A 14,800-nucleotide genomic window follows, 5' to 3' on the forward strand; every position below is an offset into this window, starting at 1 on the left:
CCAGCCGCCAGCCGCGCTCATGACGTCAAAGCGCGCCCGCGAGAGCGCGATGGGATTGGCTGGAAGGGGGGCGGAGTCGATACACGCCCCCCGACTCCGGCTGGCTTCTGCTTTTGCTTGGTGGGGTCCAGCTATGGGGACTTCTGACTGGTAGGGCGGAGGGTTCCGAGGTTGAGCCGCACTCTTGCAAAGCCGAGGTCGGAGATAGACCGGCCAGTGAGTAAGACTGTGCGCCGTGGGGGGCACGTCAGCCTTTCCAATCCCTCCATTCTAATGTCCTCTCTCCTTACCCCTGTCCTCTGAGCCTCTGTCCTTCCCACCCCGCAACGTCCTCCTTCACCGTCCTGCTGTGACGGGATCCCGCTCTCCTCTTCCCCTAGCCTGAGGTTTAGCTTCTCCACCGACCCCTCACTTTCATTGAGCCCTTTGGCAGTTCGGAGGTACCGCTGGGAAGAAGGTGTTTTTAACGCCCCGGGGGCCGTGCCGCCATTTCCCCTGGCCACCCGAGCACCCCGAGGTTTCTGCAGGCAGAGGTCACTTCTTGGACGATCCCAGAAGGGTGCGTGGTTCCACATGGTACTGTGAGGGTTTTTTTGTTAGAGGTGGCGGTACTCTAAACGACTTTCTGTCTACAGGTGCAGGGAGCGGTGAGGGGTGGAACAGGAAAGAGGTCTAAACTGACATAAAACTGTAAATTAACTAACTTGTTTCAGTTAGATGGGGGGGGCAGTCTGTCAGAAGCTCGAAACCCTGGTAGTGTATGTGTGTCAAGATTTAGATCACTTGATGATTTTCGCCCAGTATGTTCCGTGTTTAATGACTTATTCATGCTACTACAATATTTAATTAGTAAGCTGTTTGGTCATCTCCAACCCACACTGGCTGAACACTGGCGGGGCTAGTTCTTGAAGTATTAATGTGGAGCTACATGTAAACAGCCCAAACCAGAAAGTTATTTGCTTTTCATGTTACTTCTTTGAATGCTTGAAATCTCTCTTGATGGATTTTCTGAGAAAATTTGGAAGTCCTGTTGCCATCAGCAGTAGTTGTGTTTTTATCTAAGAACGATGTCTGTTTCAGCCTGTACCAATTTGTCATATGATTTTCAGGAAGTCATTTATATAGGGCCTTTCCAGTCGTTTGTCCAGGTTTAGGAAAGGCCCATGAGTATTTTGTGTGAAATAAATGTAATGTTTCCTGTCTGCAATCTAGTCTCAGACAGTTTTCAAATTACCTTTTATATCTTTTCAATTATAATTTAATTATTTTTGTCATCCACTTTTGAAGCTAGTACATGTAGTGTATGTCTTGCAAGATGATGAATGACAAGGACCCTGGGGATTTAATAGAATAAAAATCATAGTAGCTTTTAAAGAATAATAGGAATTGTTTTTGTTGTATTTACTTTAGACTTTATTCCATACTTTTTTTTTTTACCTATTTGAGCATATTGTATTTACTTTTTTTTTTATTTTTCTGGAGAAGCGGGGAGACAGACAGACTCCTACATGTGCCAGACTGGGACCCACCTGGCATGCCCACTAGGAGGTGATGCTCTGCCCATCTGGGCTGTTGCTCCATTGCAACCAGAGCCATTGTAGCGTCTGAGGCGGAGGCCATGGAGCCATCCTCAGCACCCAGGCCAACTTTGCTCCAATGGAGCCTTAGCTGCAGGAGGGGAAGAGAGAGATAGAGAAAAAGGAGAGGGGGAGGGTGGAGAAGCAGATGGGCCGCTTCTCCTGTGTTCCCTGAATGGGAATTGAAACTGGGACATCCACACACCGGGCCGCCGCTCTACCACTGAGCCAGGGTGTTGATGATGTTTCTAACTTTTCTTTATTATAAGTAAAACTATAGGGAACATGTATTTTTGCAGTAAATTTCCCAAGAGTGATGTTCTCAGTGGAATGGCATATCGTTTCTGAGACTTCATGTACATATTTGTCTTCTAAAGTATTTAAAGCAGTTAATACTCCCACCAGTGGTTTATGTCTTTTGTTTCACAACCCCCTAACAAAAGTTGGGTATTCTTATTTTGAGCTTTTTTAAATTGATAGGTAAGAAATGGTATGGAAAATAGAATTTTAATCTCATATTACTTCTTGACTTATCCACTGTAAAACAATATGGCACGATGACTATGTTAATAAGATTTGCATCCCAAAATCTTTTAAAATACTAGGCTCTAACAGGTAGTAATGCAGATGAACAGTTTACTGCTTTGCTGTGTGCAATTTTGATCAAGGTATTTTATTTCTTTATTTCTCTGGACCTTAATTTCTACATATATAAAATGATGAAATTGGACTCAATGGAACTTAGATACTTATTGTTCTACTCTGTGCTAGTTATAGGGTATATATAGCTTTAATGTTAGAGTAGTACAGTATATAGACTATCAGAGAAGACATAAATACATATATAGAGAGATGTATATGTGATTTTACATAAACATAAATTGTATCCTACATAAATGTATTTTAATATAAGCATAAAATATATTCTAACATGTTGTCATATGGGACACGATGGATGTATAAATAGGGAAACAGAGTTTGGTAGATTGCTGAAGAGGCCATTTAGCCCAGCTTGTGCATTCAAGGAGAAGCTGTATTTCCCCATGTATAAGATGCACCCTCTGCCGAAAAATTTGGGTGTAAAAGCTGGGTGCGTCTTATACAGTCATGGTATTTCAGATGCCATAGATGGAACTGAGGACGAGGCAATAATGAAGGACCAATGAGGACAAGCTAATGGATGGGAGTTTTGACAGTGATGAGGAGTTGAATGAATTATATAATGAATAAAACTTGAGTTCAATAATTTTATGTAATATTTTTTTTCAAATTTCGGGCCCCAAAATTAAGGTGCATCTTATACATGGGAGTGTTTTATGCATGGAGAAATAACGGTATTAATGAAATTCAAGGACTTTGAAATGAGACTGCCCAGGTTTAAATGCTGGCTCTTTTGTGCCTCAGTTTTCTTGTCTGTAAATGGGATAATATTAGTACCTATAACTTGCTGTTGTGAAAATTAACATTGCTACTCTATGTATAAAGTTCTTAGAGCAGTGCCTGGTACTGCTTTACATATCTGAGATGATGCCCTAGCTGACTTAGCCAGAGAACACTGTAGGTAAGTGGAAGACAAAGATTAAGTCAGAGAACTTTGACAACTGTGGGTAATCCAGTATTTAGAGAACACAAAATGTGAAGAAGACAAGGGCAGAGATGAATCCGAGAGGTGAGCAGGTCATGAAGGGCTGGAATGCCCTTTTGCCTTCCTTACAACATTTTTGTCTGATAGCCAACACAATGCCTCTCATGAAGTAAGTGTTAAATGAAAACCTTTTGAATGAAAAAAAAATTAAGAGGCTATATACGATATATATGCTGTAGAGTCTGGAAAATCTTAAGAGTGGTCCTGGCTGGTTGCTCAGTGGATAGAACGTTGGCCTGGTGTGCGGACAGCTTGGGTTTGATCCCCGGTCAGGGCACACCTGAGAAGTGACCCTCTGCTTCTCTTCCCCTCCGTCTCCTCCTTATCTCTCTCTTATGCTCTTGCAGCTAGTGGCTCGATTGGTTTGAGCAATGGCCCCAGATGGGTTTGCTGAGTGGATCCGGTCAGGGTGCATGTGGAAGTCTGTCTCACTATCTCCCCTCTTCTCACATAAAAAAAGGAGAAAGAAAAACCTTAAGTGCGACATCAGATTGGCATTGATGTTAGTGTGTAGAATGGATTAGAGGGGGCTAAGATTGATCAGTAAAACCTGCTAAGAGGCTATTGAGGAGGAAGACTGGAACAATAAAAGTAGTTGTGGAGAAGAGGGATCGAAGTTATAAAATATCAGGGACAGGAAGCAGAAAAGGACATGAGAGGAAATCATACTAATACAGCCTCTTCCTCACCAGTGGCTCCCATTTTGCTTCTCTCATAAGTAAATATGCATTGTGCTTTTTTTCCTAGGTCAGTTTTTGTTTCTGTCGGGTGTTTTCCGTGCTCCATCATGTTGAGGGCTAAGACTCGGCTTTTTTTGCTTTCACCTCATCACCTGAAGCAGCTAAAAGAGTCATCGGGCTCCGGGCTTTTATGGCAGCGACTTCTGCACCAGCAAGCACCCCTTCACCCAGAATGGGCTGCCCTGGCTAAAAAGCAGCTGAAAGGCAAGAATCCAGAAGACCTAATATGGCACACCCCCGAAGGGATCTCCATCAAGCCCCTATATTCCAGCAGGGACACCAGGGACTTACCTGAGGAACTGCCAGGGGTGAAGCCATTCACACGTGGACCGTATCCCACCATGTACACCTTCAGGCCCTGGACCATCCGCCAGTACGCTGGCTTTAGCACCGTGGAAGAGAGCAATAGGTTCTATAAGGACAACATTAAGGGTGAGCTTTTAATGTGAGATACAATATTTATGAGCAAACATACACTTTCTTTTTTGAATAATTTTAATTTATTGGCGGATTTTAGAGAGAGAGGAAGGGGGGAGAGAGAGAGAGAAAGAAAGAGAAACATTGATTTGCTGTTCCACTCATTCATGCATTCATTGCTTGATTCTTGTATCTGCCCTGACTGGGGATCAAACCGGCATTGGTGTTGATCAGCTGAACAACCCGGCTGGGGCGTTTTATACTTTATAATCTTGGCTTTTTCTGAGGAGAGGCTGATTGATTTCTACAAAGATAATAGTGATTTTTTAATTATGTAGTTTAGATTATACTCTGAAAAAATGAAAGGTTTTCAACTTCCATGGGCAACAGACAAGTGAGCCAGAATAAAATATTAAATTTTTGAAAGCAAACAACTTACATGCATATTGTGTAAAAGGAATTAGGTAAAGTAAAGTAAGCAGAAAAGAGATATTGGCTTTGCCTTTGAAAAGCTTTTAATAAACATTTTAGGGTAGGAATAGGAGGGGAAATGGTTTAAGTGATGCCTAAAGAAAGTAATAAACAAATAATACCGTGGTACAAATATAGGCAGTGCAATCTGGCATTCATTCTCTGAAAGTCATATTTACTGTTTCTTCTTTCTGATCTATAATAAAATCATACTGTTTGCTAAACTTGAGGGTCTTTAAGTTTGTATTGGTCACGGAGGACTGAACTTACTTCGTGTAGAATATTTTAGTTTTTTGCATGATTTTCATAGCTGTTTCCCAGAATTTTTGACTAGCCAAGACATCTTGTAATGACCATATTAAATAAAAGCAAAAATAAGTAAGCAAGCATACAAGTACTAAATACTGTTAACTATGTATGAACAGCCAGATCTTTACGTAAATCTTAAAAGTATTTTTATTAAAAACTGGTATGATTGGAAAAAAAAGTCCTCAGATGGACATGAGGTAAGTGAGGTAATGTTTTGTTTCATTATTATTATTTTTTTTTAATTTTTATTTATTATTTTTTTTACAGGGACAGAGAGAGAGTCAGAGAGAGGGATAGATAGGGACAGACAGACAGGAAAGGAGAGAGATGAGAAGCATCAATCATCAGTTTTTTGTTGGGACTCCTTAGTTGTTCATTGATTGTTTTCTCATATGTGCCTTGACCATGGGCCTTCAGCAGACCGAGTAACCCCTTGCTCAAGCCAGCGACCTTGGGTCCAAGCTGGTGAGCTTTTTTTGGCTCAAGCTGGCAATCTCAGGGTCTCGAACCTGGGTCCTTCTGCATCCCAGTCCGACGCTCTATTCACTGCGCCACCACCTGGTCAGGCTGTTTTGTTTCATTCTTACCGCGAGGTCTGGAAGTTGTGCATTTTAGGACATGGGAACAATTCTTAGGAAATAAAATATCTATTTAAATTTGTTTTGACATTTAGGAGCATAATAATGTTTGTTTTAGAAGTATACTATAAGATGAATTAGCACTTATTAGTGATAGGCAAATCAGCTTATTTATATGCCACACTCTTTAATCCTACATTTTTTTTTTTATCTATTTAGCTGGTCAACAGGGATTATCAGTTGCCTTTGATCTGGCAACACACCGTGGCTATGATTCTGACAACCCTCGAGTTCGTGGTGACGTTGGAATGGCTGGAGTTGCCATTGACACTGTAGAAGATACCAAAATTCTTTTTGATGGGATTCCTTTAGAAAAAATGTCAGTTTCCATGACCATGAATGGAGCAGTTATTCCTGTTCTTGCAACTTTTATAGTAACTGGAGAAGAGCAAGGTGTACCTAAAGAGAAACTTACTGGGACAATCCAGAATGATATACTCAAGGAGTTCATGGTCAGAAACACTTACATCTTTCCTCCTGAACCATCCATGAAAATTATTGCTGACATCTTCCAGTATACAGCAAAGGTATCCTTCTTGGTTGTTATAGGTATTGCAGTGGTTCTTTGTAGGAAGTTTTATACAATACCATAACCGAATTTGAATTTGGTAAGTGAGTCTGAGTAATAGTTGTACAAAGTAAGGGTTTTTTGTTTTGTGTTTAGTGTACTAATTTTATGGTCTGACATTACCTGTAGGAATCTGAACACTAGACATTTACTATATTTTCTCTACTGAATAAAATTTTTATTCTCTGATAATTGTTCTAATCTGAGTACGGTCATAATTTTTACTTCTTCATTTCTCTCTAGAGTTCAGATTCAGCTGTGAATAGACACTGCTGTCAGACAGATGGGGATCAAATATCAGCTTTATTTCGGCTAATAATTGTATTAGAAGATATCACTTATATCTGCAGCCACGATGAGGTTCCTAATATTTCACCCTGACCTGGGTTCACCTTTCCCAGTCAGAGCGGTGGGAAAAGAAGAGGCTTAGAGTGTTCTTGTATTAGAAGCAGTCCCTCCACAGGAAACCCAAAGTTTCTTCACTTTCCTCTGAGTAATTCATGTACATTTCCACCCTTTAGTCACACTTTGCTTCTTGATGGAATTCTGTCCTTCTGAACCTTCAAATTAGACTGTTGTTTCATAGCAAAGGGCAAATCTCTCCTCGACCATCAAATCTTGATCTCTTCACCTCTTATAATTGCTATTATCTCAGAACTTCGTAAGCATTGCTTACTCTCCTCTTGATATTTAGCCTTCACACTTTGCAATTTTATTTATTGTCATCAAGTCCATTCTGCCCACGTGAAGTGTATCGTATAGAACTGTACATTTCTATCACCGCCTTCAATTTCAAGAACATATGCTGAGGAGGATTGCATTCAGCAGCACATGACAGACACAGATACACAAGTAGCAGAGCGTAAGCTAACCAGGAGGCAGTTCTTTCATGTAGAAGAGTGGTAGGGTGGGCTGTCAGGATCCAGCAGTCATCAGGATTCCAGGCTCCTCCCACCTGGCTTCTCTGTTAGCGTGCCAGCTCGCGGTTTAGGAAGCAAGTGGGCCAGGTGTGTCTGTGTGAGGAGAGTGCCCAGCTCCTCTGATAAACCTATCTTCTCCTTGTGTATCTCACTGGGCACACGCAGTAGTGGGAGCCGATGGGAAATGTAGCTCTTGCACATCGACACTCTGGATGTATGGTTCAGGTACTGCAGAAGAGTGGAGAATACAGCAGTCTGTGCTGTCACCTACTTAAGACATTCACCTTGTAAAAGATCCTCATGTCATGTACGAGTTCAGAAGTGCTGTATACAGTACTTCATATAAGTGATGAAAGTGCCAGTTTCAGATATGGATCAAATAATGCTGCATTAAAGTACTTTGTAAATTTTTGTATTACTCCTTAAATTTTTTAGTTGTAAAAATACACATAGCATAAAATTTACCACCTTAAGTATTTTTAAGTATGTAGTCAGCGGAATGAAGTACACTCACATGGTTGTGCAACCATCACCACTGTTCATCTGCGGAACTATTAACCTTGCAAAACTGAAACTCTGTGCCAGTTAAATAACAACTTTCCATTCTCACCTTTCTGACCTTCTCCACAACCACCCTTCTACTTTCTAGCTTTATGACTGGACTACTGTAAGCACCTCTTATAGATGGAATCATATAGTATTTGACAGGTGTATTTCACTTAGCGTAATGTCCTCAAGGTACGTCCATGTCGTAGCATGTGTCAGACTTTCCTTTTCAAAGCTGAATAACATTTCAATATTCTAGTATTTTTATTATTTTTAAAGAAATTCTATTAAACTCCTCTTGGTGGAGAAGCACCTGTTTGTTTCCTTCTTATTTGTAAACTCCAGATATCCTCAAGTAGTATCTCAGTTCCATGTAATTCAATCCCCTTACTTCTTTTGTGAGGGAACCATTTTTTAAAGAGCTTTTGGTTAGTTATACATAAAATAGTTGCCAAGACTACCCATACCATGTGCTAGAGCCATTGATGTTTTTGTGTGTACTTACTGTATACTGATGTAATACTGAGTGGTTTAGCTGAATCATTTAATTTAATGCTACAACAACTCCACGAAGAAGGTTCAGTTATTATCTGTATTTTATACTTTAGGAAGCTCAGGAATAATAAGGCTGAGAAACTTGCCTACAGTCAGTCTCATGGCTAGTTAAGGGACTAGCCATGGAATTTAAACTGTCCCTTAACTGGCCATGATTTCAGTACCCATGTTCTTAACCACTGCACTGAATTTCTGTCATTTAGTTTTTATTATTTTATGTTTGGTTAATTCTTGGGAAGGATAATAATTTTTTGGCTCTTTAGAATATGTGTGATATGTACTCTACTTAAGGGGAATCGTGGAAATGCTCTTTTCTTAGTGGTTATGGTAGATATCTGTCTGAGATACGTTTAGCACTAAAAATCTCAGTATATCAAACTGAAATCTTTGATTTTTAAGCCATGAGTTTTATCCTGTTTTGTTTTGATATATAGTACTTAGGATTGAGTCATTTTTGAATTTTTTCCTGCATTAACTACTTATTCGTGTTCAATGACTTAATTCAAATAAGAGAATTAATAACAAGTACGTAATAATTAAATTTATACATCTTCAGCAGAGTAGCCCAAAGTTAGGAGGACGAAGTCATTGGTTTTGAATGAAAGATGTCTTCATTCAGTTCTCAGGGCAAAGCTTCCATTCCCGAACTCAGCCAGCTAATTTTGAAGTTTAAACTTTTGGTGCTAAAGGTTGGTTGGTGCAAATTCCTTTTCACTAAAAACATAAAACAGGGACAGTTCTTATGATCATTCATTGCATCAGTCATTTAAATTGGGAAGTGAATTAAATGTAACAAAATAAGCATCAAATACTTTTAGTTAATATAAACTATTTACTATTCCTGAGTTGAACATCATTTAAAAATAATATTGTCTTTTAGAAAATAGGTTTAATAGAACCTATTTATATTTTTATTCCCTATTGTGATTTTTAATAATTTATTTTATATAGCACATGCCAAAATTTAATTCCATTTCAATCAGTGGATACCACATGCAGGAAGCAGGAGCGGACGCCATCTTGGAGCTGGCCTACACCATCGCCGACGGGCTGGAGTACTGCCGGACAGGGCTCCAGGCTGGCCTGACAATTGATGAATTTGCACCAAGGTCAGTAAATTCAATGTGGCTGTTCCCGCAACACTGGGAAAACGCATAGGACAAGTTTATGAGTGCACAGCAACATATACTGATAAAATGAACTTGTATATTTAAGTGTTATACTAGATTCTATTATGTCTATCTGAGTGTTAATGAGGGGATAAGCCAATACTGTTTATATTTAAAAATTAATTGAATTTGACTGTACTTCTTGGTAAATAGGAGGGACCTGGTCTTCTGATATTCAGAGGACACAACTAATTTGCACATTTTGATGAATAATACTGAAATGTGAATGTAATATTTAAGACAGATTTGCTTTTATTTTAAAATATTTTTTATTTTAAAATACAGAAATCACCTATTACATTTTATTTTTTCATCTGTTGTACTTATAAATGTTTTGGAATGCACAGTGCTATTAAAAACATTTTTTTTTAAAGTGAGAGGCAGGGAGGCAGAGAGACAGACTCCTGCCTGTGTCCTGACTGGGATCCAACAGGCAAGCCCTCTACAAAGGGTGCTCTGCCCACCTGGGGCTGCTGCTCTGTTGCTCAGCAACCGAGCTATTTCAGTGCCTTAAGCGAGGCCATGGAGCCATCCTTAGCAGCCAGGGCCAACCTGCTCAAACTATTCAAGCCATGGCTGCAGGAGAGGGAGAGAGAGAGAGAAGAGGAAGGGGGAGGGGTGGAGAAACATGGTTGCTTCTCCTGTGTGCCCTGACCGTGTATCGAACCTGGAACTTCCACATGCTGGGCTGACGTTCTCCTGCTGAGCCACTGGCCAGCACCTAAGAACATTTTTGTTTCAAATAGCTTGTTAATAAAATTGTATGAAAAACGTGAGAAGAACTTAAATGAAGTTTATGAAATATTTATTATAAATTTGGAGGTCAGAATCATTCTGAAGAGCAATGACTTACTAAGGTTTACTCTAGGCCAAGCATTAGGATCGTAGCATGTGAGAAACATGGCTTCTGCCCTCAGGGAGTTACAGACTAGTGCAGTGGTCGGCAAACTCGTTAGTCAGCAGAGCCAAATAACAGCACAATGATTGAAATTTATTTTGAGAGCCACATTTTTTTAAACTGAAACTATAGGTAGGCATTGTTATTAACTTAATTAGGGTTCTCCTAAGCTGGCCTTTGCGCCCGCACGTGGTATTTTGTGGAAGAGCCACACTCAGGGGCCAAAGAGCCGCATGTGGCTCGCGAGCCGCAGTTTGCCGACCCGTGGACTAGTGAGTGCTGTTTATCCCAGGGGTTATGACAGCAGGTCTTGGAGTGCAGCTCAGGGTGCCTAGGAGTCACTGAAACCATTTTCTGGGTCTTAGAGGTCAAAACAGTTTTCATGATTATATTAAGACTTTGCCATTTCACTTTCATTCTCTTGAGTGTGCAGTGGTATTTTCAGACTACATGATATGTGATGTAACAGGTTGAATGCAGAAGCAGGTATGTGTCTCCAGCTATTTCCTTTAGCTATACATTAAAGAAATTTGCAAAAATATAAAACAATTACTCTTATTGTAACTAGAAATTCCAATAAGAATAATTTTAGAAATTATTTATTGTAGTTTTAGAAAAGTATTTTATAAATTATGTTAACATATTATAGATTTGTTATTTCTAAATCAATTATACCCAAATGAAAAGTTTTTCTTTAGTATTTTTTAAGAGTGAAAGGGAGCCTGAAGACCAAAATATTTGAGAGCTGCTGTGTTAAGAACTCCCAGAGGAATAACACTACCTAATATCAAACTATACTACAAAGCCTTAGTAATCAAAACAGCATGATACTGGCAAGAAACAGACATATAGATCAATGAAACAGAACAGAGAGCCCAGAAATAAACCCATGCCTTTATAGTCAATTAATATTTGACAAAGTAGGTAAAAATGTACATTGTGGTAAAGATAGTCTTTTCAATAAATGGTATGGGGAAAATTGGACAGATACATGCAAAAAAAAAATGACACTGGACCACCTTCTTATACCATACACAAGAATAAACTCAAATTGGATTAAAGACTTAAATATTATACTTGAAATCATAAAAATCCTAGAAGAAAACATAGGCACTAAAATCTTAGACATTTCTTGTAGTAATATTTTTTTCTGATATATGTCCTCGGGCAAGGGAAATGAAAGAAAAAATATAAACAAATGGGACTACATCAAACAAAAAGCTTATGTGCAGCAAAGGAAACCATCAACAAAATGAAAGGACAGTCCACTGAATGGGAGAATACATTTGCTAAGGGATTAATATACAAAATTTATAAAGAACTTATAAAACCCAACACCAAAAAACAAACAAACAGTCCAATTAAAAAAGGACCTGAATAGACACTTTTCCAAGGACATACAGGTGGCCAGTAGACATGAAAAGGTGCTCAACATCACTAATCATCAGAGAAATTCAAATTAAAACCACAATGAGATATCACCTCACACCAGTCAGAATAGCTGTCATCAATAAATCAACAGGTGTTGGCAAGGATGTGGAGAAAAGGGAACCCTTATGCACTGTTGGTGGGATTGCAGATTGGTGCAGCCACTGTGGAAAGCAGTATGGAGCTATCTTAAAAAAACTTAAAATGGAACTAATTGCCTATGACCTAGCACTTCCACTTCTGGGAATATATCCAAAGAAACCTGAAACACTAATTTGAAAGAACATGTGCACCCTTGTGTTCATTGCAGCATTAGTTACAATAGCCAAGATTTAGAAGTAGCACAACGTGGTTGTAGAATTGGTCCCCTGAATCCTGTATGTTATGTTAACAAGTGTCACCCTAATAAATTCAATTAAGAAAAGAAAAAGCGCCCTGGCCGGTTGGCTCAGCGGTAGAGCGTCGGCCTAGTGTGCAGAGGACCCGGGTTCGATTCCCGGCCAGGGCACACAGGAGAAGCGCCCATTTGCTTCTCCACCCCTCCGCCGCGCTTTCCCTCTCTGTCTCTCTCTTCCCCTCCCGCAGCCAAGGCTCCATTAGAGCAAAGATGGCCCGGGCACTGGGGATGGCTCTGTGGCCTCTGCCCCAGGCGCTAGAGTGGCTCTGGTCGCAACATGGCGACGCCCAGGATGGGCAGAGCATCGCCCCCTGGTGGGCAGAGCGTCGCCCCTGGTGGGCGTGCCGGGTGGATCCCGGTCAGGCGCATGCGGGAGTCTGTCTGACTGTCTTTCCCTGTTTCCAGCTTCAGAAAAATAAAAAAAAAAAAAAAAAAAAAAAAAAAAAGAAGAAAAGAAAAAGCCACTATACATTTACACAATGGTATATACTCAGCCATAAAAAAGGAAATCTTTCCTTTTGTAACAGCATGGATGAACCTAGAGAACATCATGCTAAAGTGAAATAAGCCAGCCAGAGAAAGAAAGGTACCATAATTTCTCTCATATGTGGAATCTAATGAACAAATGAACTAACACGCAAAGTAGAGACAGACTCAGAGATAGAAAACAGGCTGACAGCTGTCGGGGGCGGGCTGGGCGAGTGTGCGGAGGGATTGAGCAAACAGGAGAAAAGAAGGGAAAGCTCAGACATGGACAGCCGGGCGGTGACTGCTGGCCGGGAGTTGGGAGGGTGAGGTGGGCACAGGAGGAGAAATGCTGAGGACAGAGTTTGACTGGGGGCCGTGAACACTCAGTACAGTGAACAGATGATGTGTTGTAGAATTGGGCACCTGAAACCTGTATAATGTTAACCAGTGTCACCCCGATAAGTTTAAAAAAGGAAAAAGAAAGAAAAGAACTTGCAGCTGGGTGAAAAAGGTGAAAGGATTAGGCCAAAAACAAAAACAAAACAGGCCTGACCTGTGGTGGCGCAGTGGATAAAGTGTCGACCTGGAAATGCTGAGGTTGCCAGTTTAAAACCCTGGGCTTGCCTGGTCAAGGCACTAATGGGAGTTGATGCTTCCAGCTCCTCCCCCCTGTCTCTCTCTTCTCTCTCTCTCTCCTCTCTAAAATGAATAAATAAAATAAAAAAATTAAAAAAAACACCCCAAACAAAAAACCCCTCATAGACACAAACAACAGCATGGTGACCACCAGAGGGAAGGGGGTGGAGGGAGGCAGAGGAGGGTGAAGGGGATGAATGGCGATGGGAGGAGACTTGACTTGGGGTGGGGAGCACGATGTAGTCTGTACACCTGACACCTAAATAATTTTATTAACCAGTGTTACCCCAGTAAACTCAATAAATAAAAATGTAAACAAAACAAAACAAAATGTAAATAAAACCAAAGCCAGAAAATAGAACGTCCAAGTGCATGTCAAGAACTTTTATTATATTTTAGTGTCTTAAGGTTTACCTTGTTTTATATGGTGATTCTCAAACTTTGTGCCTTTAAAGTCGGGCAAGTGACCTAAATGTGTGTAAGATATAAGATAAAGAAGGGTAATGGGTTAGGAACAGTTGGGATACGTATGCCTAGACCAAATACATTGTCTTACAAAAACTTAATTGCTATTCAAACAAAGTAAGCTTGTAGTTTTATTACCTTAGTATGTGGCACTTGCTTTTGTGTATTTTTTTGTTTTAGAAGTTTTATGAGTTTATTTGAGCCAAACTGACAACAATTTCTGGAAAACAAAATCTCAATGGATTGAGAAAATGTTTCTAACCTTTGGGTATTATTTAAAAGGATATCTGTATCTATATCTATCTACATCTGTATCATCTATATCTATATTTATATCTATATCTATATCTGTAGTGAATAATTCTTTTTTTTTTTTTGCACTTTTCCGAAGCTGGAAACGGGGAGAGACAGTCAGACAGACTCCCGCATGCGCCCGACCGGGATCCACCCGGCACGCCCACCAGGGGCAACGCTCTGCCCACCAGGGGGCGGTGCTCTGCCCCTCCGGGGTGTCTCTCTGCCGTGACCAGAGCCACTCCAGCGCCTGGAACAGAGGCCAAGGAGCCATCCCCAGCGCCCGGGCCATCTTTGCTCCAATGGAGCCTTGGCTGCGGGAGGGGAAGAGAGAGACAGAGAGGAAGGAGGAGGGGGGATGTAGAAGCAGATGGGCATCTCTCCTATGTGCCCTGGCCGGGAATTGAACCCGGGTCCCCCACACGCCAGGTCGACGCTCTACCGCTGAGCCAAACGGCCAGGGCCCTGTAGTTAATAATTCTTTAAGGACACAGAGGACCTTTTTTCTTTTCATTTTTTTTTCAGACAGAGAGAGGAATAGACAGGGACAGACAGACAGGAATGAAGAGAGATGAGAAGCATCAATCATCAGTTTTTCGTTGCGCATTGCAACACCTTAGTTGTTCATTGATTGCTTTCTCATATGTGCCTTGACCGTG

General features: G+C 40.6%; 1 protein-coding gene across 3 annotated transcripts in view; it reads left to right on the plus strand.

The window, feature by feature from the left end:
• The first annotated feature begins 65 nt into the window (after positions 1-65).
• The window catches only part of MMUT (methylmalonyl-CoA mutase), a 37,178-nt gene continuing 22,443 nt past the window's right edge, over positions 66-14,800 (plus strand). The window contains exons 1-4 of one of the 3 annotated variants that reach the window (XM_066252352.1): positions 66-216; positions 3,970-4,394; positions 5,957-6,324; positions 9,338-9,495. In XM_066252352.1, the coding sequence (XP_066108449.1) occupies positions 4,010-4,394; positions 5,957-6,324; positions 9,338-9,495 (911 nt within the window). In that variant the 5' untranslated portion in view covers positions 66-216; positions 3,970-4,009. The other 2 variants (XM_066252366.1, XM_066252359.1) reach the window with 2 other exon arrangements.

The sequence above is a fragment of the Saccopteryx bilineata genome, chromosome 1 (assembly GCF_036850765.1).
Source record: "Saccopteryx bilineata isolate mSacBil1 chromosome 1, mSacBil1_pri_phased_curated, whole genome shotgun sequence".
NCBI lineage: Eukaryota > Metazoa > Chordata > Mammalia > Chiroptera > Emballonuridae > Saccopteryx > Saccopteryx bilineata.